Source organism: Sus scrofa, chromosome 2, assembly GCF_054392235.1.
Source record: "Sus scrofa isolate SSC_HxYL_T2T_F1_AM1 chromosome 2, Sscrofa_HxYL_maternal_Yorkshire_Landrace_v2.0, whole genome shotgun sequence".
Classification (NCBI taxonomy): domain Eukaryota; kingdom Metazoa; phylum Chordata; class Mammalia; order Artiodactyla; family Suidae; genus Sus; species Sus scrofa.
Genome location: NC_139384.1, coordinates 18,493,053 through 18,520,957, shown reverse-complemented (window position 1 = coordinate 18,520,957; position 27,905 = coordinate 18,493,053). Strand labels below are relative to the sequence as shown.

Here is a 27,905-nt window from a genome sequence, read left to right as displayed (position 1 = left end):
ACTGGGCTCCCGCCCCGCTCAGAACTCCTCACCCAGCCTCCAGTCGTGGTCGGCTCGCATCTAGCCCTATCTCGAGTCCCTTCCGCCCCAGGTTAGGGTCCCAAATCCAGGTTAGGGTCCCAAGTCCAGAGCAGGTACCAAGTTGACAACCTTTGCCCAACCCCCACCCCCGTAATATACTTCAGGCCCACGACCTCTCCTCAGTGCCTGGCTCCAGATGCCCTCGGTGGCCTGGCGGCGGAGGGGCGGGGGGTAACAAAGACGCACACAAGCCTGACAGTGTTTTGTTTTTCTTCCAAGTTTATTTCTTCCAAGTTTAATACACACTAGAAGCCACAAAAGAGTGCTGCTAGCCCAGAACTACACTCACCCCAAGCGCGCCCCAGGAAGCTCAAAACACAGACTGGGCACTGGGTCCACAACTCCTGGGGAGACCAGGGTATTCCTGGGGAGGCCCAGGCACCCCTGAGCCCTTTTGTTACCTCCTGACCTTCCCACCTTCCCCTCAGTCCAGACTCAGTTGGCCCTTCCCTACCAGTCCCTTCCTAGAGGCAGGCCCCTTTGCTCCTGGGAGTCTCAAGACTTCCTCTCTCCTGAAAGGGACAGAGGGCCACCACGGGCAGCATGGTTCAGGGCCCTCAAGTCCAGCTGCCCAGACAAGCTAGGCTCAGACTGAAAGGGGTGGTGGGGGTGGAGAAACATGTAGAAGGGCTGTAAGGGCAGGTCAGGCCCCCACACACTCAACGTAGTTGGCAGGGTACAGGCCAATCCGGCCACTCTGCAGCTGGCCCTGGCACCAGCCCTGCTCATCCTCCTCGCTCATCTTCAGCAGCTCCTCCCCTGCGGAAAGGGGGATTGGTCACTGGCAACTGTCCTAGCCCAGCCCCAGCCCTACAATTGGGTCAAGGACTTGGGGGGAGGGGGAGAACCCAGCTGGAAGAGACTTGGCTCAGGCAGAGAGAGGTCAAAGTCAGCCCCCCCACCCCCACCCTGCATGCAGCAGTCAGGCCCCAGCTGGTGACTTTGAGAGGCAGGTGAGGCTCAGAGCAGACACTGACTCCTGGAAGCTGCACCCAGGGCAGCCTTGAGAGTCAGAGAATTAGCACTTGAGAGTTGGGTATCTAGCTTCCCTTTTCCACCCTCCTGCTCAGGCTAGTAAAGGGGCAGGGGTTGGGGTAGAGGGGCTGAAGTCTGAAAAGAACCAGGAAAGGGGCTGCAGGGTACCTGCTCGGAAACTCAGCTCATCGGCTTCCTGGCCCGCGTAGTCATAGAGTGCCCGCACCCGGACCCCAGTGGCAGCCTTCCGGGGGTTGTCCTCGTCTGACCACTCCTCATCCTGCCTGCCGCTAGAGAGGGGAGGACAAGGAGGCAGGCTCAGGGCCCAAGGAACACTTTGAGCAACAGAGCCTAGGACTCAGGGCTAAAGGCTCCTCCCCTGGGGAGACATGTGGGGAAGACCTACAGATTCTAGTCTGAGTCTAGTCTGCCACGCGTGCCTGTGACTCAGGCGCACTTCCTACCACACAGAGTTGACATGAGCAGTTGATGAGTGGGGGCATGGGAAACGCCTGGCAAATCTAAACCACCATGAAAACTGGCATCATTACAATACATGAGTAGGTCCTAAGGTCCCTGGCATCAATTTTCAACCCGGAGTTCCCGTCGTGGGTCAGTGGTTAATGAATCTGACTAGGAACCATGAGGTTGCGGGTTCGATCCTTGCCCTTGCTCAGTGGGTTAAGGATCCGGTGTTGCCGTGAGATGTGGTGTAGGTGGCAGACGCGGCTCGGATTCCATGTTGCTGTGGGTGTGGCATAGGCCGGCGGCTACAGCTCCAATTCGACCCCTAGCCTAGGAACCTCCATATGCCGCCGGTGCAGCCCTAGAAAAGACAAAAAAACAAAATTTTCAACCCACTTCAGGTGTGAAGGGAATGGAAGGAAGGAGACAGAGGAGAGAGGGCTGAGCAGGGGGCAGAGCCGTGTCCTTCCCACAGCCCAGATCCTGGCTCTCACCCTGGGGACCCTGGGGCCTGGGGTGGGGGTGCAGCACCATCTCTTGTGGGCACGATGCTGGTCAGAGTAACCTCATCAGGGCTCCGGCCACCCTTCTCCTTCCGGCTGATTGTCCTCTGTGTGTCCAAGGACCACTCCTACAGGGACAGTTCCTAGAGTCAGGCTGGGCTGCAGGCTGTGGTAGCCAGGGCCATCCAGATCACCTTCACCTCCTTCATGCCAAGCCCCAGCCTCCCTCCCGAGGTCCAGGCTGAGCCTAGTGGGAGCCCACCCCACCTCCCAGCCCCGCCTGTCTGAAACACGCACCTCAAACTGTGGCCAGTTCATGGCCATGCCCGGCCCGTGGGTGCTGCGCCACCAGCGCAGATCCTCTTCATCACTGGCTGCCTCGATGCCCTGATGCAGGTCTCGATGGAGTTCGTGGAACCTGAGTCCCAGGCACAGCCTCAGCTGGGAAGCCCTGGGCCTCTGTGCCCCTCCATCTCATTCAGCCAGAGCCCAGGAGAGATGGAGGAGACCCAGCATCATGTCCGATCTCCACGCCCACCCCGCGGGCCATACCTCTCGCTGCTGGAAAGGTCCAGGTGCTGGTGTAAGGTGAGCAGCATATCCTTAAAAAAGAGAAGCCGCTGGCGCTCGGCAGCCTGGCAGGTCTCGAAGGCCTGTTCCATGTCCTCCATGTAGCGCGGGGTATAGCGATGCAGTTCCGCTAGTGTCTGCTCATAGTGCGTTTTCATCTGGGTGGGAGACGAGGGAATCTGGTAAGGACAGGACTTCCTTCCACTCAGGATTCTGCTAGTATTTACTGAGCACCTGCCATGGGCTAGACTCTAGACTAGCCACCAGGGTCCCAAAACCCAGCTCCTGCCCTCTAGGACCCCAGCAGCCCAATAAGGGAGGTGACATTCCAGAACAGCAGCTTTAGGAGTCTGCTGGAGAGTGAGACAAGGTCAGCCTATGGGGAGCAGTAGGAGAAATCAGAAAAGGCTTCCTGGAGGAGGTGAAAATGGAGCAGCACCTCAGAGGACAGGGAGGATCTGGATGTGCAGGGCTGGAGGAAGGGCGCTCTGGCAGAGCAGGTGACATGAGAACCTGTCCCAAGTGGGACCCGGTGAAAGGAAAGGAGCTGGGAAGGGCTCCACAACTGCTAAAATTATACCAGTGCCCCAAACTGCTCGTTTCTTTCCTGAGTAAAGCACCATCTTTCTCAGGTTCTTCCTTTAAATGACAATCTGGAGAGAAGGTGGCAGGAGAGGATGAGAGCAGTTAGAGGCTGGGGACTGGAAAGGGGTTCAGGAAGCCCCTGACCTAGGCTGGTCCTGTCCCACGGCCTGTACCTTCTCGGCCTCCCTGGAGCAGCGTTCCACCCGTTCCTGCAGCTTCCGAAGCTGCTCCTGGGAGATGGCACTGTCTGCCTTCGCGTGGCTCTCCCGCGTCTGAGCTGTCTTCTCCTCCTTCCGGGCCGTGTGGTAGCTCTTCTTGGAAGCCTCGACCTGGCACACACAGGGACCACTCTGTACCCTGCACGCCATGCCCTGGTGCCCTATAGCCCCGGGCTGACCCAGGAAGGGGCAGGCCTCTGCTGCCCATCCCTCACAGGCTCACCTCCTTCAGCCTCTTTAGCCAGGGCTTCTGGGCCTTGCGGAAGCCGTCCTCGGCTGCCCGGCTCTCTCGGAAGCCACCCAGCACAGGCCGGTGAAAGGCCCCCCGCTGCCAGGCACGCACCCGCTCGCTGTCCTGGCCCTGCAGCTTCTCCCGCACCTCCAAGTGCAGTGCGCTCAGCCGCTCAGCCGCCGTGAAGAAGGCATGCCAGGCCTTCTCCAGCGTGCCATACTGGGGACCTGCAGGGAGGGATGGGGCTTGGGCTGGGCCAAGGATGCCACCTGCACTGAGGCCACCCCTTCTGGCTGGGTGCTGCTTACAGAGTGGGGGTGCAAAGATGAACGGCGATGTCAGTCACTGCTCACTGAATACCTACTCTGTGCCTGGACACACGAGCTCTCACTGAATCCTTGCCTCATCCACTATTGTGAAGACAGTGTCACGAGCAACACTGAACAAGCAAAGTGGCAAAGTGGCCCAGAGAAGTGAACTGCCCAAAGCAATACAGCTACGTGAAGCTGGATTCAAACCTAGGTCTGTGACAGAGACTGGTATACTCTGTTCTCTCCAAGGGAAGAACTAGTGTCTGTCCCCAAGGAAGGCAGTTTATCTGGAGAGAAAGATTCCAAACTCCTGAGTCAGAAGGCCTGGGCTAAAGCTTAACTCTTCATAGCTGTGTGACTTCAAGCAAATCATTTAGCCTCTCTGAACTACCACATTCTCCTCTAGAAAATGGGTAGAACGGGGTAATTTCCATCACAGCATTGTTAGAAATACCAAAATAATCATGACCATACTTTACAAACACTAACGGCACAACTGTGAATGAGAAGAAGGATCTTCCCTCTTTAAAGAGAGGGCAGGACGTAGAAGCCTCAAAATGTCCACAAGAGGTGCAAAAACAAGCTGCCTCACCTGGTCTCCCTACCCTCTGCAGCCCACTTCTCCCAATGAGACCTGGGCACCAGCTCACCCTTCTCCACGGCGCCCCTCCACTTGCGGGCCCAGTCAGCCAGCTGCTGGGCATAGGCCTTCTCGATGCGGGCACGCTCCTGGAAGCAGCTGACCAGGTCCCCGCACAGCCGGTGCCCATCCTCCACCCGCTGCACCGTCCGCCTGTAGTTGCCAGCCTGGGGCGGAGAGAAGGGTGGTGTCCCCAGGCCGAGGCCCCCTCCACGGCTGGGGCTGACAGCTCGGCTCCTCCCCTGGACAGGTGGCTGGGCCCAGAGAGTGCTGAGCGTTTTGGTGCCACCCCCAAACCTGGGACCCGGCTGCTCACCTCCCAGAAACTACCCTCTATGGCCTCCCCTCCAGCGTCTTCCTCTGGAGCCATGGCGTCCCCGCAGCACGGAATGGTGGCGGATTGTGGCTGTGGAGGGCAGAGGGGTAAATGGAAGAGCCAGACACACATTTAGGGGACTAGGAAAAGACGCTATCCTATCCCTGGGGTTTGTCCTGACTGCCATCCCACCACCCAAGGGATGGTCAAGATCTAGGACTTAGCAGGCAGGGTCTGGAAGTCCCCAGGAGGGGCCAGAGTTGGGACAAGGATGGTAGTTTCAAAGCTCCTCCTGTCGCCCTGGGTCTGCCCTCCCCACTACCTCATTCCATGTACCTGAGGCCTAGAGAGCACTTCAGGGACTTGGGTGTCCAACTCTCAAAGCTGCCACTCAGCTTCTGCCTTGAAGCTAACGAGCAAAGCAGGGGGTGAGGGTGGGGCCGGCAGCGTCCAGGGCGGTGCCCTGCTCCCCCGATATAGCAACTGCTGTCAGAAGTGCCAGATTCCAGCCAGGAGAATGCCAGGCGGGTCACACGGTCCAGCCAGGGATTACATGGCAGGCGGGGGTGGGTAGTGGGCAGAGGGCCCCACTGCCTCAACCACAGATGAGAGGACACCTGCCCAAACCAGGGCCCCTGTGGCCACTCCTGGAATAAGGCAACCCTTTACCAGACCAGGCCAAGTCAGAGGGTGCCTGGCCATACCCCAGTAGCTCCCTTTGCTGGGAAGGGCAGACTGGGACCCAGGAGACCTGAGTCTTATCTTGGCCATGAAGCTTGAACAAATGCATTTTACTGTCCTCTCCTAAGGGGCCTCAGCTCCCTCCTAAGATGGAAATTCCACCTCTGGGTCTGCTTCTGTGCCAGGGCTGGTGTGAGACTCAAACCAGTCAATGAACAAGAAATGTGTGAGGCCCCACAGTCACAAGGGACACCTCCTGTTCCACAGCATCCACTGAGGTCCCACAGGGATCCGTAGATAATGAGTAACTCAGCCCTGCCCTCAAAAAGCCCAGAGGAGGAGGAGTCGGACAGGTGATCAGCCAGTTACATGCAGGCATGAGTGTGCCTCAGAATTAGAGGGCAAGACAGATTCCAACCACAGAATCAGCGCCCCCCCCGCAAGGGGCTAGAGGACACAGAGGCACGCAGCCACTCCCCTTCTGTCTCTGGGCAGGGTCTCAGCTGTCCCCAGCATCAATTTAAGCCCTTAGAAGGAAATCTCTTCCTCCTCTGAGCAAGCCCCAGGGACACTGCCAGGCCCAGGAGGACTGTGCTTGTTGCCCCCAAAGCAGGGCTCTAAGAGTATTTCCCAGACTGATGCACCCCCTCCCCATCCTTCAAAATTCATAGTAAGGCTTCTTCTCCATTCCTCCATCCCCAGCTCCCACCCCATTCTCATATCCCATGGGGTTGTGACTACAGGACAGGATCTGTCCCCAGTCACTCACAGAGACTTCCTGAGGGTCCAGCTTGTGTTTCTTCAGGAACTAGAATTAGTAGTTTAATGAAAAAGCAAATGACCTCCATCTGAAGACCAGGGAAACCTGCTGGCTGTGCAGCTTTGAGAAAGCATGGCCTGAGTGGGCTTCCACCCCTCAGCTAACAGGAGGAAGAGCTGGGCCTACAGTGGAGGGGCCTGTGCACAGAGCAGGAGAGGGGCAGAGCAGCTGGCCCCACCAGGGTCCTCTTCACTTCTCCTTGCTTCTCCTTGAGTCCATCCTATTTAGCCAGAAAGGAATTGCCAACCAGATGGAGAGAAAGAGAGCTGCAGCTGTAAATCCCAGGGCTGTCCCAGTCAGGCATCAGGGGCCTGGGCCCCCTGCTCGTTCCAGCCTCCGTGCTCCCCGGAGAGCTGCCCCCCACTGGTTCCCTCTCTCTGGCCCCAGAACAGAGCAAGCTGTGTGTGCAGGGCTGGCACTGCTCCCTTCAGCCTCCCAGAGCAAACACCAGCCCAAGCCGCAGGCAGAGCCAGGCCTCACTGCCCTGCCAGATCTAGCAGCTGAAGTGGGCCTTGTGCCTTGCCCCTGCTGAGGAGGGCCAGCACCTTGTACCTCCTGACCCCAGCAGAAACCCAGATTGGTCCCCAGGACACACTCCTACAGGCAAGAGCTCAGAATGCAGATAATGAGCCTTCCCAACCCAGGGAGCGTGCACCTATTGGGCTGAGACAAGTCTGATGGGGCTTGGCTGGGTCTCCTCACAGCTTCCTGAGCCAAGGTAGGGAATCTCCGGGTTCTGGGAAGAACCTACTCTTACTTACTGAGCCCCCATCCTTTCCAGAAGCGGGGAGGGGGGGCATGCCCCTGGGAGGGAGAACTGCTGTCCTGCCCTGCCCTGCCCTGCCCATCCTCTGTCCTGAGTCACAGGCTGCGCCCAGGGACCTCAGCAGCCCTCTCGGCAGCCCCCCCCGTTCGGACTGCAGCCCTGGAATTTGAAGGCACAGGAGGGGGCGGTCCACTGGTCCAGAGAGGGGCACTTAGGTAGAATCAGCAGCCGGAGAGAAGCGGGAGGCTGGGGGAGGGGGTGGCGCGGGGAAGGAGGAGGAGGCAGGGCCAGGGAGGGGCATAACAAAGGGGCACTTTTGGAAACCCGACCTGCCGCCTGAGGTGCCTGCTCCCTGATGACGCACTCCAAACCCGGAGCCCTCACACCAAACCACCCAGCCCAAGGGCTGCCGGTCTCTGGCCCCAACCCTCATGGACGGCACCCTTCCACCAGCCTCTCTGGCGGCCGGCGCCGCACAACTCGCAGCCCAAGGAACCCACGCGGAGCGGTCGGGCCAGGCCTAGCCATGGAGACTCCAGGACTAATTGGCCAAACTTGTTGAACTTGGCCTCGGCGGGGGTGGAGCCAGCCGGTCACCGCTCAGCGGAGGGGGCGCACCCTGCCTTGGCCGGCGCCGCCGTGTACTCCAGATGGTGGCCAGGGACAGCGGCCCCAGGAATTTGAGCTCCTTGCAAAGAACGAGGGGTCTCTGGGGATCAAGGTCCCTCCTGGGGTCCCAGGGCGATTTGGGGGCTTTTAGGGACCCCAGGAGATGGTGTGGCCTGCCAACCCCGACGCCTCCCTCCCCCTGGCAGGTCTGGGAAATTGTCGGGTGCGCTGCGCCGCAGATGAGGCACCCTGTCGGCTCAGCGGCAGCTCTTGCAGTCTTCCCGCAGGGCGCGGCGGCCGGGGGCTCCCCCGGCGGGAGTCGGTCCCATTGCAAACTTTCGGAGCGGGAGGAGGAGAGGGCGGGCTCGAGCAGCAGCTCCTGCCGCCGCCTCCCCACGGTCCCCGCCCGGGCAGCACTCACCGCGTCCTCCCTGGGCGCCTCGGCGGGTGGGGGTCTGGCCACGCTCCTGCCCGAGTCCTGCGGCTCCCAGGCCGGGGCCACCGCCTCCCGGAGTGCGCCGGGCCCTCCCCCGGGAAGCCCAGCCCCCGGCCCCGCCCTCTCCTCGGCTCTGCTGCCCCAACCCCACCGGCTAGCGGCGGGGGCGCAGGAGCTGCCTGCATCGCGGCTCCAGGGGCGCGGGCCTTGGGGTCTTGGGTCCCGAATGAGGGCCGACTCTCCTGGGTGGTGCCTTGGCGCTATAGGGAGTCAGATTTCGGCTTTGCCCCTCCCAGGCCTCCGCAGAGCCTGGGAGACCAGTGGAAGCGGGAAGGGATGGGGCCTGCACCGGCTCCCTTTGGAGGGAGGTCTGGGGCTACACTGCCTTACTCTTTTTGCTGAGCACAGCTTTCTTAGTTAGAAATTAGCTCCGACGAGGCTCATAACCATCCTCTTGCAAGCATTAGGGCTTCTTTGAATAGATGCAGAAAGTGAGGCTCAGAGACCTCAGAGCTGTAGTCAGGCAGGTCCGGGACTCCAAAGACCCCTTCCTTGCACAGCCCTCCTTGCCAGTCTGGGGGCCCATTCTGAGGACTAGGTCTGACTTCGGTGGGGGTGGGGCAGAAAGGCTTGAGCTCCTCCCCCTCCGCGTTATTCCCAGATAGTGTATCACGATTCTTTTTTTTTTAACTCAATGAATCTTATTACATTTATAGTTCACCCCAACGATCATCACAACCCAATTACGATTCATTCTTAAACCCCTTCGCCCTTCCATCCCCTTTGTCAGCTACCAAAGGTTTGGTAGATCTTTCCAGAATGCCCCGATACCACCCCCCACACTGAATAAATCCCTTCTTCCTCACCCCCTTGCCCCCCACCCCGAGACATTTCGGAGCCTATCCGTCGGTTATTTATATCCACTGGAGCGGTCCAAGAATGTTCCGAGGCTGACCTAACCGCCACCTGCTCGACCGCCTCTCCCTTCCCGCTCCCTCTAGGGTTGGGGGACCCGCGGCGCTGCCCTCCGTCTGGCAGCAGAAAGGGGGCGCAGGTCGCCGGAATCCGACGCCTGGGCCGCTCCGGGAGTCCGAGCGGCCCAAGTTGCTGGGGGTTGCAAACCCTCCCGCGTGCTCTGAGGAGCGCCTCCCCAGAGGACAGAGCGGCGCTCTGGGAGGCCAAGAGCCATGCTGTTCTCCCCGCAGCACGTACTCTTCGTCCCCACCCGCTGCAGCCCCACCCCCGCCCCCACTCCTTGAGGAGTGTGAGTATGAGAGCACAGATTTTCAAACGGCAGCTTTAAAAATAGCAAAATTATGTAGTTTCTAAATCCCGGAGGAATCACGTTCGCGTTCTTTGGGCAGATAAATCTGCTCATAAAATGGAAAGGGGGCCTAAAGAGAATGAATGGGAGTAATTTCAGGTGGTAATTTTAGCTGCTGAGGGCTGACTTCTCCGCAGTCCTTGTGGGAGGGTGCAATCGTCAGCTGGGCACCTGAGACAGCTGCGCAATCGTACCTGAGTAGTGGATCCTTGCCTTGGCGCTCACAGGGTGTGTACGCAGCAGAAGGTAGCTTCTGAAACAAGTTTCAACACCCACTCTCTCTGTTGGGACTTGGACAAGTCCTTTTTCCTCCATATCTGTTTCTACCTCTATGAAACATGACGGGTGACTGGGCTGACCTCCCAAATGGGCATGTGCCCCAGCTAATTAATGATTGTAAAACAACTAACTGCAAATCAGAGGAGCTGAGGTAATAGCTAATGACAGCCATAAGGTTCTGTATTATTCAAAATCAGTTAACATCCCACCTAGTGCCTGGGGGCCTCTAGGCACCTGGACAGAAAGTGTGAAAACACAAGAATGAAGTTAATTACAGGAGCCACCTATTAAAACCCTATTAAAAATAAAGGCTGCAAGCCAGGCTTTGGGATCTGAGGAAGCTAGGTCACAGAGAGACTCAGAAAACAGGGCTGTTCATCAGACCACAAGAGGGAATGCTAGTGGAAAACATCTGGCTTCCCCTGGGTTCAGATCTGGAGGCAGCAAGCAGAAATGTTGCAGCTGATCTTAATTGCCTCTAAAGTACTGCAGGGAGAAAAAATAAACCAAAACCCAGGGATACTAAGCTGCTTCAAGGGTGAAAGGAGACAGAGCTAACCTTGGAAAGCCAACCCCTGCCAGTGCTGCCCCAGGGCTCATATGTCTGTGCTCTGTGGCCAGAGCCCCTACACATTCACAGGGCTCCACCGTGAGGTACACAACTTGAACAGAGTTTAAGATGAGATGCCCGAGGTCAGAGACTAAGCGGACAGAAACCCAGAGACGCAGCTTGGCTCAGGGCACCAGGCGGCAGATTGGTCCAAAGCCCAAGTTCACAACACTCACAGACTCACCTTGACTTTCTGGAATGTCCTAACCACAGTACCTTCATTATTTATTTATGCCTTCATTCATCCAGTCAAGAAAACATTTGAATTTTGGCTTTATGCTTAGCCGTATGCTGGGTGTTGGGAATACAAAGACCAATAAGGCAGAGCCATAAGTGTATGATAATGAGATAATATGGACAGGAAGTACTATGGGAAAACAGAAGCAGAAGAGACCACCTTTCACTGAGTGATGACACTTGACTGGTCTTGATGAACAGGAATGAGTCATGTGCAGAGGCATTCTAGGCGGGAGCACTAGGGTGTGCCAAGCCCCAGAGGTGTTAGCTTATGACTTGGTGACCCAGCAATTCCACTTTTTGGTATCTACCCTAGACAAACATGTACAAGTGCAGAAAAAGGTACAGGGAAATTTGTGTATAGTATTTTTTTGCAATAAGGGGAAAACTGCAAACAGATGTCAATCAAGAGGGCAATGGTTGAATAATCCTAAAGTTCACTCATGCTGTGGGTTGCTCTGCAACATTTAAAGCACAGTGTAGATAGAGATGTGGAGGGTTGGGGGGGTATTTTTGGCTTTTAAGGGCTCACCCGAGACATATGGAGGTTCCCAGGCTAGGGGTCGAATTGGAGCTGTAGTGGCTGGCCTACACCATAGCCACAGCAGCACAGGATCCGAGACACGTCTGCAACCTACAACACAGCTCACAGCAACACAGGATCCTTAACCCACTGAGCAAGGCCAGGGATGGAACCTTTGTCCTCATGGATGCTCGTCAGATTCATTTCCGCTGAACCACAACAAGAACTCTCAAGTTGTTTTCTTATATGAAGATCCCCAAGACACTATTGAATAAAAAAAAGCAAAGTTGCAGAACACTCAAAATATTCAGAGAATACACACCAAACTGATCATGGTGATTCTCTCTAGTGGCAACAGTTTGGGGCAGTTCCAGACTAAAATATCTAGAATACTGAGCTCAGGATGGAGTGAAGGCACATGGGAGATGAGGCTGGAAAGATGGGATGGGATTGAATGGTGAAGATTTTCGAGACGGGCTAAGGAGTTTAGACTTTATACTATAGGCAGTGAGAAATGTGAATGGCAGTGACTCCATCTTTTAAAAGTTATCCTTTGAAAAGGTAACTCTGGCAGCCCTTCGAAGTGTAGATTAGAGCAGGCAGAGGGCTGCAGGAAGGGCTTATCTCCTCGGAGGGCTGCCATTTCTCTCCAGGGCCTCTGGACATTGCCCCAGCATTCCAGGCAGGCAGCTGAGTAAAGTATTCTGATTTAACAGCTATGTTTTTAAGAGCTCAGGCAACCCCAGGTGTAAAAACTGGTCTGAGTTTTTGAGAAGGGTTAACTTCAGTGGGAGGAGCTGTTTCTGGATTGGAACGCAGGAAGAACAGCAGATGGATGGCATTAGAGTGAAAATGTGTGGCAGGTTTCAGAGTGGGGCCTGTAGAGAAAGCTTCTCCAGGGTCAGGAATTTGCCCCGAGCATATTCTTTGGAAGGTACTGTTGCATAGTCCATGCTTCAGCTCCATAGGCAAGGGGTCTGCTCAGGAAGCCGGCTCTGGTTCATCGGGGCCCCAAAGTCCACGGGGGACCTCCTTTTTTCTGAAACGGGAGTTCCAGTGGAGGATCCACTAATTTAGCTGACGTTCAGGGAACACCCGGTATGCCAGACACAATGCTGGGTATTTGGTTCAGTGCCAACAAAGCAGACATGGTCCCAGACTCCATGGAGTTTTCCACTAATATCAAATAAAGGCCTGAATACATAATTACAAGTTGTGATGTGTTTCAAAGAGGGGGAGAAAAGATACAGTATTATGAGAGAATAATAACAGGAGGAGCATAATTTCAATTGGGGCCTCGGGGGTCAGAGAAGACCTTTCTTAGGAAGTTTAAGTTTCTCTACCCCTAAAGGCCCAAAAGTCCCCAAAGACGAATGGAAGTTAGCCAGGTAAAGAGAAAACCTAGAAAACAGCATCCAGGGGAGTTCCCATGTGGCTCAGCAGGTCAAGACCCTGACTAATATCCATGAGGATGCGGGTTCAATCCCTAGCCTTGCTCAGTGGGTTAAGGATCCAGTGTTGCCGCAAGCTGCAGCAAAGGTTGCAGATCTGGCATTGCTGTGGCTGTGGTGTAGGCTAGCAGCTGCAGCTCCGATTTGACCCAATTTGACCCCTAGACTGGACACTTCCATATGCCGCAGGTGTGGCCCTAAAAGGAAAAAAAAAGAAAAGAAGACAGCATCCACGCAGAAGGAGAGATGTGTGCAAAGGCCCTGAAATGAGAACTTGACCTGGGAAAGAAGCGTAGAGTGGGCAGGGTGTGGTGAATGAGAGGGTGAGAGGTCCAGGGTGAGGTAAGAGGGGCAGGCAGCACCCAGACACTGCAGGCTTTGTTTTATTCTGAGTGCAGAATTTAATCTGAGGAAGGACCTGTATGTCTTTCTGGATGTTGTGTGAGGAACAGATTAGAGCAGGGAAACAGCAAACTGTAGCTTGGATAGCCCACAAGCTAAGAATGGTTTTTACATTGTTAAATGGTTGAAAAGTACCAGGAGTTCCCTTGCAGTGCAGCAGGTTAAGGATCCCAAGTTGTCACTGAGCAGCTCAGGTTGCTGCTGTGGCATGGGTTCGATCCCTGGCAGGGGAACTTTCACCTGCTACGGGCATGGCAAAAAAAAAAAAGTTTAATAGTTGAGAATCAAAAGAAGAAGAACACTTTGTGATACTTGAAGGTTATGTTGAATTCAAATTTCAGTGTCAATAATTTCAATTATTTAATTAAATTAATTTTTTTTTGTCTTTTGTCTTTTTAGGGCCGCACCTGCGGCATATGGAGGTTCCCAGACTAGAGGTCTAATCGGAGCTGTAGCCACCGGCCTACGCCAGAGCCACAGCAATGCCGGATCCGAGCGGCGTTTGTGACCTACACCACAGCTCACAGCAACACTGGATCCTTAGCCCACTGAGCAAGGCCAGGGATCGAACCTCATCGTTTCTAGTCGGATTCCTTAACCACTGAGCCACAATGGGAACTTCTGCAATTAAATTTTTTGATAAAGTTTTATTGGCACAGAGCCTGCTTATTTGCTTACAAATTGTCTCCAGCTGCTTTGGCACTACAGTGGCAGAGTTGAGTGGTTGTCATGGAAACTCCACAAAGCCTAAAATATTTACTGTCAAGCCCATTATGCAAAAATTTTCCCAACTCCTAGATTAGAGGGAGACCAGCTAGGAGGTTACGGAAGTCATCAGCTGTGGGATGACGAGGGCTTGTTCTAGGTGGTGGCCGTGGAGGTGCTCAGTGCAGGGACCGATGTATCGGGGTGGGGGGGGGAGAATAGGTACAACTTTCTTAAGTGTGGATGATAAATTTGAAAATGACTCCCTCCTTTGATCTTGGATTGGACTCACAGTAGGACATTAATGGAGTGCTTGGCAAAACTTGAATAAAGTTTGCTGATTAGATAATATTGTCATTAGTGTTCATTTCCTCATCTTGCTCACTATATAGTGGTTATTTACCATACAACATTTGGGAAATTAGGAAAGAATATATTTAAATTCTTTGTAACCTTTTTGTAATCCTTTGTTAAGTCTGAAATTATTTCAAAATGAGAAGTCAGGATAAAAAACAGCTTTAAAACAAAGTAAAAATGACCCCCTAGAGCTCCCTTCATGGCTCAGTGGTTAATGAACCCAACTAGGATCCATGAGGATGCCAGTTCAATCCCTGGTCTTGCTCAGGGTGTTAAGGATCCGGCATTGCCATGAGCTGTGGCGTAGGTCACAGACATGGCTCAGATCCCGAGTTGCTGTGGCTGTGGCGTAGGCTGGCAACTATGGCTCCAATTCAACCCCTGGCCTGGGAACGTCCACATGCCAAGGGTATGGCCCTAAAAAGCAAAAAAAAAAATGACCTCTGGTTTTCAACTTCAGTAACTACACAGACGTGTCATTTACTGGGATGGGGAAAATGTGAAAGAGGCTGACAAGGGGAAGATCCAAACCTCACTTAGGACAAGTTAGGTTTGAGATGTTGATGTGACGTCCAAGTGGATGTGTCCAGAAGTCAGGGCCAGGCATGAAGAGTCTGAGATCTGGGAGAAGGTGCAGAAACCATGCAGCTCAACCTGGAATGGGGGCTCTGTGCCTGAGGTGAGGCTGGAGGGGGAACATGGGCGCACACGCATAAGGAGTGTCTGTGGAATCACAGGCATCTGGCTCAGCACGCGGTCACCTCAGTATCAATAATAACTCTGTCCACTTGGACTTACTCTTCCCAGTTTACAAAGGAGGACGGAGACTTAGAGAGCTGCAGACTCCTCCAGGACACAGCTAGGAAGTGAGAATGTGACCAGGGAGTGATTTTCCTGCCTGGTAAAACTGAGCACCCACGGCAGAGACTGGGTATGCTAGCTTTCCAGGGCGGCTCCAACAATTCCAACAAACTGGTAGCTTAAGACAATCGACATTTCTTCTCTTACAGTTCTGGAGGCCAGAAATCTGAAACCAAAGTGTAGGCAGGTCCACACCCCCTCCCCAGACTCTGGGGATTGAGAATCTTTCCTCGCCTTTCTCCTGGCATCTGGTGGCTGCTGGCAATCTGGTGGCACTTTGGCATCCCTTGGTTTACAGCTTTTTCACTCTAGTCTCTGCTTCTATCTTCACATCATCTTCTGTGTGTCTGTTTCTGTGTCATCTCCCTCTGCCTTACTCTTATCAGGGTACTCACCACTGGATGTACAGTCTAATCAGATAATCCAAGATAATCTCCTTATTTTAAAACCCTTAGAGTTCCCGTCCCGGTGCAGCGGAAACGAATCCGACTAGGAATCATGAGGTTGCAGGTTCGATCCCTGGCCTCGCTCAGTGGGTTAACGATCCGGTGTTGCTGTGGCTGTGGCGTAGGCTGGCAGCTGTACTCCAATTTGACCCCTAGCCTGGGAACGTCCATATGCTGCAGGTGTGGCCCTAAAAGAGACAAAAAGACAAAAGAATAAAATAAAAATTAAAAAACCACAAAAAATAAAACCCTCAACTACATCTGCAAAGACCCTTTTACTAAAGAAGGTATCATTCACAGGTGCTGGAGATTAGGATATAGACATATCTCTTCAGGGGCCATCCATCATTCAAGCCACCACACGAGGCTAGAAGGGGCTACAGCTGTTAGCCTTGGAAATCTAGTAAAATACTTCTTGAGCTTAAAAAGCAGGCTGTCTTTCAGCGTCTTTCTTCATCCAGTTTCACAAATGCCCCTCTTTGCGAAATGGATCGGGGCCTAAATGCTGCCCGCACAAGTGGGGCTTGTTTCTTCCAGACTGCCTATAATTATGACAACATGCTCATATTCTGGGGCCTTTTGACACAGGGATAGGCAAGCACAAAGGGGGGTTACAGTAAGTGTGTCTGCAATCATGCTCACCCGCAGTTTAGAGTACTGGGGAGGATGTGTGTGAATCTGTGCCAAGAAATACCCCCTCCTCGAGGCTGCTGGCTTCACCTGCAGGAACCACAGCTACCCGGGCAGCTCACCACCTTCCTCAACAGGGAGAGTGGTAGCTGAGGTTCCTTGGGCAAGTGTTGAGTCACATGCTGCTGGACTTACAGTGTCCTAATAACAGGACATTGGCTCCTAGGGACCGGAGCCAAAACAAGGCAGTGGAGAGGGGAGTGGGAAAAGGGGAAAGTGGAAGGATGTAAATGCAGTTCGCCCGTGACTCATCGCTCGCTCATGCATAGGGAACTGGCTTGGCTGTAACACAGAGAGAACCTTTTTTTATTTCTGCCACCTGGGATTTTTGCGGTCCTTGGAAGAGATCTTTTGGGTGAAAACAGTGAGGAGAAGGCATTGCCAGAACTCAAAACCCTGGTTTCTGATTTTTGGTCCCCGCTCTTTCCAGGATGGCTCTATGACTGTTGAGAACTCTTGAGAACAGCTTCTTCACCACCTTTATCAAACCTTATCAGTAAATAACATGCTGCCAGGAGATTATATAACAACTTCTATTTGTAGAACACTTTACAGTTTGCAAAGCACTTTCACGTATTATTTCAGCAGTCTGGCAATTGCCCTGCAACTCTGGCTGCTTAGAGAAGTTTCCTGGCATCCAGCACTGTTGGTATTTCATGTCAGGACACTGATTCAATATGTGGATGGTGCCTCCCGCCCCCACAGCAGAGACAGAAGGTGGGGTTTGGGGGTATTTACACAGCTGTCTGACACTTCCAAAGCTACGCAAAATTATAATTTTGAAAAATGGACACTGTTCCCAGAGTCATACTTTCATTTTGCATTATTACAAATATATTCATTTTGGGGCATTTAAGTATGTATTGGAGGTGCCAAGCAGCAAGGACTCTGAATGCTGTATTCAGTCTGTTTCCAACCCTTTAGGAAGAATTTAAACTTCAGCTCCTTGAGGCCATCATTTATAAACCACTGGATGCAGTAACTGTGTGTGGGAAGCCTGCACACACCATCCGTGTGGATTACGGATGGTTTTGCAGACTCAGCAGTGTTTGGATCCATAGACAGCTTGATCAGAATCAGAGTCATGTATCAGCCTGCAACAAGAAAACAATTCCTACTAGATGGAAACTTCCCACAGGGAGGCCAGAGTTGAAGGCAATCACTAGTTTCTGCTGCTTTAATAGCAGATTTTAAAACTGGAAAGGATCTGCGAGACCACCTCCTCTCTCCCCTTCATTTTATGAGGAGGAAACTAAGGCATAGAGAAATGAGATGGTGACTCCAGGATCAGAGTCTGAGTACAGTGCTCTTTCCACCATGCTATATTATTTGTTCCAGAAAACACCTAAGCCACATTTTGTTTTGCAGATCAAAGAAATTGGCATTATTTAGGGTCATGCTCACGGTCTACTCAGCTTCCAGTGTGAACACGAGACCTTGATTTGCTATCACCAGCAGCTTTTGAATGAATTGCCTTGTGACGCTTTATGTCAAAAGTAGCATTACAGATAGAATAAAAACAGCTATAAATAGGGTTTCATGCACATCCTCTCCATGGCGTGAAACCAGAGCAATCCTGTACCGTTCGCCTCATTATCAGATCAGCAGTATCAAAAAAATATGTATTGAAGTTCTCGTTGTGGCTCAGTGGAAACGAATCCGGTTAGTAACCATGAAGTTTCAGGTTTGATCCCTGGCCTCACTCAGTGGGTTAGGGATCCTGCATTGCCTTGAGCTGTGGTGTAGGTCGAAGATGTGTCTGGGATCCTGCTTTGTTGTTGTTGTGGCTGTGGTGTAGGCCAGCAGGTGTAGCTCCGATTTGACTCCTAACCTGAGAGCCTCCATATGTTGTGGGTACAACCCTAAAAAGCAAAAAAAAAAAAAAAAAAAAAAAAAAAAAAAGCATTATTTGCTTTTGTCCACTCTGCACCTAATGGTTCACCAGATGGGAACATCTGACATCAAGTCCCTGAGCTGCTGCTTTTGGTAAAACAAAGCAAAATCCAGGGTAAGGAAGGCCCAGCATACAACCTGAGGCAAAGCATTTTACTGGTACGTGCAAGGGAGGTTTCCACTGCTCACACATGGGTTTTTTTGTTTGTTTGTTTTTTAGTCTACCATGGAAGAGTCTTCAATACTAAAAGGGATTCTGGGAAAACCTGACATTTCCTTTGTTCATGAATCCAACATGGCCAACTATTACCTCCTTGCCTTTCTGCTCCTTCTGCCTGGAATGCTCTCCCACTCTCCTCTCCCTCGATTTCCCCTCCAGATTAAGCTTAAGTATCACCTTTTCTGAGAAGTCTTCCTTGACACTGTCCCTTCTTTACCCCACTCCAAGCTGAGTTCAAGTGTCCTTTTTCTGTGCCCCCTGCCCCTCCAGAATCCAATGGTTCCTCTCTCACCAAGCTTATAACACTCTACAGTAGCTGTATGTTTATCTATTAAAAGGCACACTTGGAGTTCCCGTCGTGGCGCAGTGGTTAACGAATCCGACTAGGAACCATGAGGTTGCGGGTTCGGTCCCTGCCCTTGCTCAGTGGGTTAACGATCCGGCGTTGCCGTGAGCTGTGGTGTAGGTTGCAGATGCGGCTCGGATCCTGCGTTGCTGTGGCTCTGGCGTAGGCTGGTGGCTACAGCTCCGATTGGACCCCTAGCCTGGGAACCTCCATATGCCGCGGGAGCGGCCCAAGAAATAGCAAAAAGACAAAAAAAAATAAATAAATAAATAAAATAAAATAAAAGGCACACTCCATGGGGAAAAAAAAGAGTATTTTTTTGGCCACACCCACAACATACCGAAGTTCCCAGGCCAAAGATTGAACCCTTGCCACAGCAGTAACCAGAGCCACAGCAATGACCATGCCAGAACCTTAACCCACTGGGCCACCAGGAAACTCTAGGAAACAAGAGCATGTTTAATTTCAGCTTTCTCTTTGACTGGAATAATGTCAGAGTATGTTTTTGACAGATGTCAGTAGAATGAATTCTTCTGCTTGCCACTATTCAACCACCCCCTTGATCTGGCCTCTCTTACTTTGCACAAATCCTTAATGTGATCAATTTTCTCCTCCTATCCTATTTATAAATTTTAATGCCCCAAGCCAAATTCCACCAGGGACACTCCTGTGGTTGAACTCTAGGTCTACTGCTCATTGCAACAGAACATGCATACCACGGGGAATGGTGGGACATCTCTGTAAGAAGGTATTAGAGGGAGTTCCAGTTGTGGCTCAGTGGTAACAAATCTGACTAGTACCCACAAGGAAGCAGATTCGATCCCTGGCCTCGCTCAGTGGGTTGGGGATCCAGCATTGCCATAAGCTGTTGTGTAGTGCTCAGACACGGCTCAGTTCTGGTGTTGCTGTGGCTGTGGTGTAGGCCAGCAGCTACAGCTCCGATCAGACCTCTAGCCTGGGAACTTCCATATGCTGTGGGTGCAGCCTTTAAAAGACAAAAAAAAAAAAAAAAAAAAAGAGTGAAGGTATTAGAAAGAACTTACAGGATTGGTTTGTGTTGGATGGCTTGGATAACAGTTCAAAGAAGTGAAGTTTTGCTCTGGATTGGAGGCCGAAAGGAAACAGGGGTGATCCTATGATTGGGCATCAATAAACCTTATCTATAAGGTGGGGGGAATGAAGCAAAGCCAAAGCTGTGATTAGCAAAGAACCTGCAGTCACTCATTTTAGCTAAATAATAAGGGTCTGTTTGGTCATTTTTTTGTGGTTTGGACAATGTTCATACTTTTTTCTGTGTGCAGTGATCTTGTTTTTGTGTTGATCTATCATGGTCACAGAATGGCCTTGTCTGTGCTGATGTTTTGTGAAATTGTTTATTTGGACAGAACGTTAAGGCTTAGCTAATAGTACCAGGCCAGCTCCCAGATGCCAGGGGCTGATTTTTCTTTTTCTCATGGTTCTCACACTCATTCCTAACTTTTAGCAATCTGTTTCTTCTCCTAGGATGCTCTTCTCTGCCCTCCTCCCATCCCCAAACTCCACAAAATCCCATTTTCCTTATGAGCTTTTCCTAAATATTCTTTCTCCATTAGATTATATTTTCTGAATGCATCTAAAAGTGTTTGTTGGCTTACAATATAGTACTCAGTTGTGTTCTATCTTGAATTGTTTGACTTGTTTCACATGTATTTTTCCTCTTAGTAGATTGTAAACCTTTTAGCGGAAGGGTCATTAAGGATCCCCCAGAAATGAGCACTCTGCAGAGGTGAAACTAATGGCTGGTCTTAGTAAGTGGGCTGGGGACAACTTGCTTCTGTAACGGAGCTACAGGTCTGCAGAGGAGAAGCCACCAGCGTGCCCTTTCCCCTGGTGGTTGCCATTTCTAACACCTTGTGCTGATTGGAAGAAAGCTTTTTCCAGCTTTTCTTTTGGAGTATTCATTCCTTTCAAGAGATATTTTTGCAACTCTATTCTGTCCCTACCTGTCTGAAAGCTCCTGGAGTGTAGGATCTACCACTAATGCATGTTTGCCTCCTCTCACCCTCCCAAAGCATCTGGCACCAGACTTGGCGGGTGGAAGGAAAGGACCAGCAGTCCGACTAACCCCAGCTTCTGCCTGGCTCGTCGCGGAAAGTGGGGTGCATCCAAACTATCTCCCTGTCGGGCCGGGCGGGACACCTATGAGACTCCCTGCCTTGGCCTTTGGCTGAAATCGTGGGCACAAGGCCTCAGCCCAGTTAGCTGCACGCTGTATAGGCCCATCGTCGCTGTCCCACGCTGCTCTTTGGGCAGACACTCAACAGGTTTGGAGAAACTTTAATTAAAAGCTTTGAGTTTTAACCACTTTCTACAGAGAAGCTGAGATTCGACGGAGCTGGAGACATTTAAGTAATTGCCACAGACCGCAAGGCCGGCGGAAGGAATCGGCTCGGTTTTCACAGCGGGGAAGCGGACAGCATTGTATAAAGCCGCCCCACACCAACTGTACGGATCAGCCAATCACAAAGCCCGAGAGGGTGTGGTCACCAATTAGAAAGTAGAGAAGGCGGAGCCGAAGGCTTGATTGGCATCGGTCTTGGGTGAGGGGGCCCATAGGCCTGGCATAGACCCCCCTGAAGAGGCTTCAATTCGGGAGGCCTTGCTCTGGCGGCCATTTTTATTTCTGGCAGGTCAGCTGACTTGGACTAGCTCAGGGCCAACACGTAGGCAGGCGGCATCCCTTTTCTCTGGGGAGCGGCTGAGGCCCTCCCCTTACACACTTCCCATCTCTCCGCGCGCGCCCCCGCCTTCCCGGTGAGCCTGTTTGGCGGGAAGTTGGCTTAGTTGGCTTACCTGTGGCTCAGCGGGCTCCCTGGTCCCTCCCTTATTTCTCCCCAGAAGCTTCTCAATCTTCCCCTGGTGATCTCGGCATAGGGCATAGTACCCCTTCGCACGGAGGACGCGATGGCTCCCAGGAAACGCCCAGAAACCCAGAAGACCCCTGAGGTGGTTTTACGCCCCAAGAGCAAGAGGAACAGAAGCCCCCGTGAGCTGGAGCCCGAGGCCAAGAAGCTCTGTTTGAAGGGCCCCGGTACTGCCTGCGCCTGCTGCTTTAATAATTCCGCCGTTTGGGGTTCTCACGCAAGAGGCTGGAGTGGGGGGATGGGTGTTCCTAGGTTCGAGGCTGTCCCAAATTTTGGACGCCTCAGGCTAGGAATTTTATCTGCAGGTCTTTGACGCCTTGGAGCTTGGCTTAACCTCCCTCAGGTGATGGGAAGAGGCAGATGAGTTACATTACAAAGGACACAACAGACTCCAAAATCCTTGTTTGTACCAGGATTTTTACACACTGGGGACTGCTTAAAATAATCCTACTTTGCCTGGAGGTGTAGCTGTATATCCTTGGTTTAGCTGCGAGAACCCTTCATTTCCTTCCTCTCTTCGGATGACGCATTTTCTGGGGTTTACTGCGGCTTGGACCTGGGGCTGTAAGGAATGCAGGGAATTGAAAAGACTGAAGCAGGAGGTCGTTGAAGGGTTTTTTGTTCAAGAGAAGAAAGAATTGGTTGTTGAGAGGTGGGATTCATAGAGGTGGGATTTGGTCCTCAAATACATGTTGATAATCCAGAGTCGCTTTATTCCTGTTCTAGGTGGAGCTACCTCCCCAAAAGTAGCCTAGTGAATTTAGCGCCACGCCAGACCCTCTGGATCCTGCTGGTTTTCAGGAGAACAGATTGGACATGGGACCAACAATTGGTCACCACTTACATTACTTTAAAATAGAATTTAAAGAAACTGCTTTTTCTTAAAATCCTAAAATCTTTTTATTGTGCATTATATGTGATTTTAAAATTGTCACCCAACCCCATCAAGAGTTTTCCGGCCCCAAATGGGAAGAGTTCTGCAGTTCTTGTGTGTTTCTTTGGCGCAATTCTCAGGAACCCTGCAAGATCATAGTTAATTTCTCTTAAGAATTACTATTTTGGGGAATGTTTTTTGGAAGGGGTTGAATCCCTACTCACTATTTTTTGTGCTGGGTGAGACTGAGCAGAAGGTGGGAAGGCCTTAGGAGGTGATAAGAGAGATTATCTATGCCTAATGAAGCAACAAGTCTTTCTTTCTGGGATGTTTCAGCAGAAAAATCACTCTTGAGTGAGAATGAAGCGGAAAATATGTGTCTGTTCTGCTTGGCAGGTTCCAGCAGAAGATCTGACTCAGGCTGCCTTTGGGCGGGGTTGGCTAGCCTGCGGGTCCCGGCACCATGCAGCAGCATCATCAGGGCTCTCCATCATTATAAGCTGGGCAGAACCTCCTGGCCATCACTACAGCAGGTGAGGTGTTTCCTGGCTAAAGTGCTCAAGGATTTGCATGGTGCCTTTTTACTACAGGATGGTCCAAAATTAGATGCTGGGTTGGGTTAGCAGATTGTCAGAGTGGTCAGACACCCACTTCTTGATGACTGGCTCACTGGGCACTCAGCCAGGTAGAAGTCCTATGCTGTAGGGGTCCCAGCACCCTGCCCCCTTGCTTTCCATGGTTAAATCATGTATATTGCAAATATATGTATGCACAGAGCCAGGCAGTTAGTTTTCCTTTAGTAGGAGGCCTTGGCCCCAGGCCTCATCTGTGAAGGAGTCAGAGATTGGCAATTTACCCTTGTGTTTTAATTCAACTTAATTCTTTTCTCTCTGTGTCAGGGTCTCCAGCAGTCCTTTTTGCACACTCTGGCTTCTTACCGGATATTCCAAAAGGCTGCCCCTTTTGACAGGAGGGCCACATCCCTGGCATGGCACCCAACTCACCCCAGGATCCTGGCTGTGGGCTCCAAAGGGGGAGATATCTTGCTCTGGAACTTTGGCATAAAGGACAAACCCACCTTCATTAAAGGGGTGAGCAGTTCTCTGTGCCAGATGATAGTGCCGAAAAAAATGTTTGTTGAAAGGATGAAATGTCATCTAGTGATGAGATGATTGGGAGGGAAATTAATTGTGGATATTTTCAAACAAGTGAATGGTGATGATACTCTATTGAATGCCTGCCCTTAAAATAGGAGAAAGTTTGGAATATTGATCAGTAAGTCACCACATACTAAGCCCCTTCTTGTCTCCTTGGCCTCCTCTGTGCTACTGTCTTCCCTCATTTCCTATGCTTTAGCCATACTAGCCACTTCTAGTCCTGGAGATGGATCCTTGCACTTGGTGTTCCTTTGACTGGAGTGCCCTTTCCCATGGGTTTCTCATGGCTGGCTCTCTCTTATTCAGGTCTCAGCTCAATGTACTTCAGAAAGACTTTCACTGACTGCTCTGCCTAAAGTCGCCCCACCTAATCACTCCCTATTCATTACCCTGCTTCTCTTCCTGTGCCCCCCCCCCCAGTGTTTATTGCTACCTGAAATGTTTTACTCATTTGTATGTTTTTACGCACTGGAAAGTAAGCACCATGATGGCAGGGACCTTATCTTTCTGGTTGACCACTGTATCCCCAGTGCCTGGAACAATGGTTGGCCTAGAGTAGATGCTTTGTGTTTGTTGAATGAATGCGGGGCTGGGAGTAGTGTAATTGGATGGGTGGGTGTATACATACAAGATAACTAACAATGTAGCATCACAGATGGTAAATACTACAGAACCTGAGAGAACTTTTTGTGAATTAGAGTCCATAGAGAAGGTTTCATAGATGAGTGAGGAGTGAGAAAGAACAATATTTAGATAACCAGAAAAGGATTAAAAGCAGAGTGTGTTGGGGCAAAGTTTGGCCTAGAGCTTTTAAGGGATGTTCTTTGTGTGTGTGTGTGTGTGTGTGTGTGTGTGTGTGTGTGTCTTTTTGCCTTTTCTAGGACCGCTCCCGCGGCATATGGAGGTTCCCAGGCTAGGGGTAGACCCTAGATTAGAATCAGAGCTGTAGCCGCCAGCCTACGCCAGAGCCACAGCAACGTGGGATCCGAGCCCCGTTTGTGACCTACACCACAGCTCATGGCAATACCAGATCCTTAACCCACTGAGCAAGGCCAGGGATCGAACCCACAACCTCATGGTTCCTAGTCAGATTTGTTCACCACTGAGCCACAACGGGAACTCTAGGGATGGTCCTAATTGTGCTAGTGTTTGTTATCAATTGCTCAGGGGTGAGGGGTATTGGCCCCTCCATGGAAGAGAAGACCCTTCACTTGTCCAGCTGAGGACTAACATTGGAGGGCTGTCCTGTGAAGTTTAGAGCTGGAGTCACCAATTCACATGCCTAGAGAAGCCAGACAGATAAAAGAATGATGTAGGATGGTGCTTAGCGGTCAACTGAAGATGATTGACAGGTGAGAATCTAGGTCCTCTGGCATCATCTGATTTTTTTCAAGTGAAGCCTGAGATATTCTGATTTTTTTAAAAAATTGGGATGAAACACACATAACAAAATTTACCATCTAAGGCATTTTTAAGTACATTTACATTCTTGTGTAACCAGTCTCCAGAACTTTTTTATCTTACAAAACAAATTCTGTAGTCATTAAACACTAACTCCCCATTAAACACTAACTCCAGCCCCTGGCAAAACATTCTGCTTTCTGTCTCTATGATTTTGACTGAGTATTTCATAAAAGTGAAATCATACAGTATATATCTTTTTGTGATAGGCTTATTTCACCTAGCATAATGTCCTCATAATGTCCTCATAATGTTTATCCATGTTATAGCATGTGTCAGAATTTTCTTCCTTATTAAGGCTGATTAATATTCCACTGAATGCATATACCACATTTTGTTTATCTGTTCATCTCTTGATGAACATTTGGGTTGCTTCCACCTTTTGGCTTTTGTGAATCATGCTGCTATAACACGGTTGTACAGATAGCTCTTAGACTCCCTGCTTTCAGTTCTTTTGGTTACGTACCCAGAGTGAAATCACTGGATCCTATAGTAATTCTTATTTTTAATTTTTGAGGAACTATTATACTGTTTTCTGTAGAGGCTGCACTATTTTACATTCCTACCAACAGTGCACAAGCCTTTCAATTTAAAATATACTGAGTTTCAGAGTTCCCATTGTGGCTCAGTGGTAACGAACCGGAGAAGTATATGAGAGGATGTGGGTTCCATCTCTGGCCTTGCTCAGTGGGCTAAGATTCAGCACTGCTGTGAGCTGTGGTGTAGGGTGCAGACAGGCTCGGATCCCAAGTTGCTGTGGCTGTATGGGCTGGCAGCTGCAGCTCCAATTCCACCCCTAACCTGGGGACTTGTATATGCCATGAGTGCAGCCCTTAAAGAAAAAAAACAAAAAACAAAAACCTAAAATATACTGAGTTTTAATGTTGGGAGCTAAATGAAATTCAGCATGCTTTGTAGCTAAACAAAACACATTTGTGAACTGGATTCTGCATTGGCTCACTGTTTTTCTACCTCTGCTTTAGAGGTAAAAGAGGTCAAGGGTAGGAGTTCCCGCTGTGGCGCAGTGGAAACAAATCTGACTAGGAACCATGAGGTTGCGGGTTTGATCCCTTGCTTCACTCAGTGGGTTAAGGATCCAGCGTTGCTGTGAGCTGTGGTATAGGTCGTAGCTGCAGCTTGGATCCCATGTGGCTGTGGTGTAGGCTGGAAGCTACAGCTCCGATTGGACCCCTAGTCTGGGAACCTCCATATGCCGTGGGTGCACCCCTAAAAAGCAAATAAATAAAAGAGGTCAAGGGTAAACCCAGGATGAGTTTTGCTTATTTGTCTGTTTTTTGCCACATGTCTGGCGTATAGAAGTTCCCTGGCCAGGGATTGAACCACAACACAGCAGCAGCCCAAGCTGCTGCAGTGACGATGCTGGATCCTTAAGCCACTGCACCACAAGAGAGCTCCCAGGGTGAGTTCTTTTAAGCAGAGCATTTGGAGAGCAGCTCATCAGAAAAGGCCAGGTTAGGTAGGCTTGAAGGAGAGGATTCCAAGTGTGAGATGGGTATTCAAGAAAATAAGTGCCTAAAGCCAGAAGAAAGGCAGCCAGAGGGGTGCTGTGGACAGAACCTGGTGGGTTTTCCACCCAGCTCGTGAGACAAGTCACCACCAGAATGGGCAGCTTTAAGTTGAAGTCAGAACCTGGAGTCAGGCAGGACGAGATTTTTTTCCCATAGGCATCCAGAACTTGGGAATAGAGAAATTAAAGAAATAGCCCGAGGAGTTCCCGTCGTGGCGCAGTGGTTAGCGAATCCGTCTAGGAACCATGAGGTTGCAGGTTTGATCCCTGGCCTTGCTCAGTGGGTTAAGGATCTGGTGTTGCTGTGAGCTGTGGTGTAGGTCTCGGACTCGGCTCGGGCCTGCGTTGTTGTGGCTCTGGCGTAGGCCAGCGGCTACAGCTCCAATTGGACCCCTAGCCTGGGAACCTCCATGTGCCGCGGGAGTGGCTCAAGAAAAGGCAAAAAGACAAAAAAAAAAAAAAAAAAAAAAAAAGAAAAAAAAAAGGAAATAGCTCGAGTGTCCTAAGGGAAGAGCCTCCTGACCAAAAAGGAAATGATAACTGCTTTTGAACTTGTGTCAAGCTGAAGCTGCTTTTGGTTAACATCAGCCTTTATTATAATGCATGTAAGTTTCCTCACATTATTGTGGAGATTGGTCTGGGCATTTGACTGAGTGACTAGCAGGGAGCTAGGTTGGCACAGAAGGGTATGGTAGTCTGGACAATTGTCTGTTTTTACTCCCGAAAACTGATGGCAGAGTGTTGATTTAAGACCTGTGATTGAGGGAGCAGTGGTGCCTCTTTTCATCATTTCTTTTTTCACCTAACCTTGGATCTGATCTTTACAGCTTTCAGGCCCTTGGCAAAGGGATATGTATTACAAAGTGAAGATTATTTTTTTCTCATTGTAAAAATGATCTATGCTCATTATAAGAAATTCAAGCAATGCAAAAAAAGTATAAAGAATAAATTAACTATTACCTGAAATCCCCACTTGGGGCATCTTTATATGCATGTATATACTATTATACACACCCATTTTTCTACTTAGATTTTCATGCAAATATTCTTTCCTAGAATTTGTTGTATTTTACTTATTAGATCATATTCTAGTTTAATCTTCTTGTACTAGATGATGACCTCTCAAAAATATTTATTTCCTTTTTTTTGTAATGCCTTTGGTTTTGGTATCAGGGTAATGCAGACTTCATATAAAGAATTGGAGAGTATTCTCTCTCCACTTGACTACTTGACTTTTCTTTTCTTTTACTTTTTTTTTCAGTCTTTTTTTTTTTTTTTTTTTTTTTTTTGGTCTTTCTTAGAGCTACACCTGCAGCATATGGAGGTTCCCATGCTAGGGGTCCAGTTGGAACTGCAGCTGCTGGCCTATGCCACAGCAACACCAGATCTGAGCCTCTTCTGTGACCTACACCACAGCTCATGGCAATGCT

At 50.7% G+C, this 27,905-nt stretch overlaps 3 protein-coding genes across 20 annotated transcripts in view; 1 reads left to right on the top strand and 2 right to left on the bottom strand.

The window, feature by feature from the left end:
* Positions 1–282: 282 nt before the first annotated feature.
* Positions 283–8,784, bottom strand: PACSIN3 (protein kinase C and casein kinase substrate in neurons 3). 8 transcript variants are annotated; one of them, XM_021085221.2, is made up of 11 exons: positions 6,347–8,252; positions 5,233–5,305; positions 4,897–4,986; positions 4,591–4,747; positions 3,621–3,856; positions 3,353–3,508; positions 2,577–2,752; positions 2,322–2,442; positions 2,016–2,152; positions 1,225–1,346; positions 283–840 (listed from the first exon to the last, which is right to left on the bottom strand). In XM_021085221.2, the coding sequence occupies exons 3-11, from the start codon at positions 4,948–4,950 to the stop codon at positions 725–727; spliced, it is 1,275 nt and encodes a 424-aa protein (XP_020940880.1). In that variant the 5' UTR covers positions 4,951–4,986; positions 5,233–5,305; positions 6,347–8,252; the 3' UTR covers positions 283–724. The 8 variants fall into 8 exon arrangements, with proteins under 8 accessions (XP_020940880.1, XP_013849812.1, XP_013849813.1 ...); XM_013994358.3 differs by having other exon boundaries at positions 8,194–8,252; XM_013994359.3 differs by lacking the exons at positions 5,233–5,305; positions 6,347–8,252 and adding an exon at positions 8,599–8,784.
* DDB2 (damage specific DNA binding protein 2) overlaps positions 7,018–27,905 on the top strand; it is a 39,813-nt gene continuing 18,925 nt past the window's right edge. For 4 of the 11 annotated variants that reach the window (XR_014837002.1, XM_003122813.6, XM_013994354.3 and 1 more), the window contains exons 1-3: positions 21,339–21,622; positions 22,726–22,862; positions 23,229–23,420. Coding sequence is in view for 6 of the 11 variants with exons in the window: in XM_003122813.6 (XP_003122861.1) it covers positions 21,496–21,622; positions 22,726–22,862; positions 23,229–23,420 (456 nt within the window). In the remaining 5 variants the exon portion in view is untranslated. Of the gene's footprint in view, positions 7,116–21,233; positions 21,623–22,725; positions 22,863–23,228; positions 23,421–27,905 lie in introns of those variants that run through there. The other 7 variants (XM_085011315.1, XM_085011313.1, XM_005660928.4 and 4 more) reach the window with 5 other exon arrangements.
* LOC146405263 (uncharacterized) lies at positions 7,705–20,814 on the bottom strand. Its single transcript, XM_085011672.1, has 3 exons — positions 20,747–20,814; positions 9,164–9,462; positions 7,705–8,471 (listed from the first exon to the last, which is right to left on the bottom strand). The coding sequence occupies exons 1-3, from the start codon at positions 20,812–20,814 to the stop codon at positions 7,705–7,707; spliced, it is 1,134 nt and encodes a 377-aa protein (XP_084867798.1).

Bases quoted from the DNA above. Each gene is read 5' to 3' on its own strand.
- LOC146405263 (XM_085011672.1), bottom strand. From the start codon at position 20,814: ATGGGCCTATACAGCGTGCAGCTAACTGGGCTGAGGCCTTGTGCCCAC. The intron at 9,463-20,746 runs GCAGGGAGTCTC...ACACTCCTCAAG, and splicing joins GATTTCAGCCAAAGGCCAAG to GAGTGGGGGCGGGGGTGGGG. The intron at 8,472-9,163 runs GTCAGCCTCGGA...TCTGACTCCCTA, and splicing joins GTCGAGCAGGTGGCGGTTAG to TAGCGCCAAGGCACCACCCA.
- PACSIN3 (XM_085011309.1), bottom strand. From the start codon at position 5,028: ATGTGTGTCTGGCTCTTCCATTTACCCCTCTGCCCTCCACAGCCACAA. The intron at 3,857-4,590 runs GTGAGCTGGTGC...CCCTCCCTGCAG, and splicing joins GAGGGGCGCCGTGGAGAAGG to GTCCCCAGTATGGCACGCTG. The intron at 2,753-3,352 runs GTACAGGCCGTG...TCTCCCACCCAG, and splicing joins GCTCCAGGGAGGCCGAGAAG to ATGAAAACGCACTATGAGCA.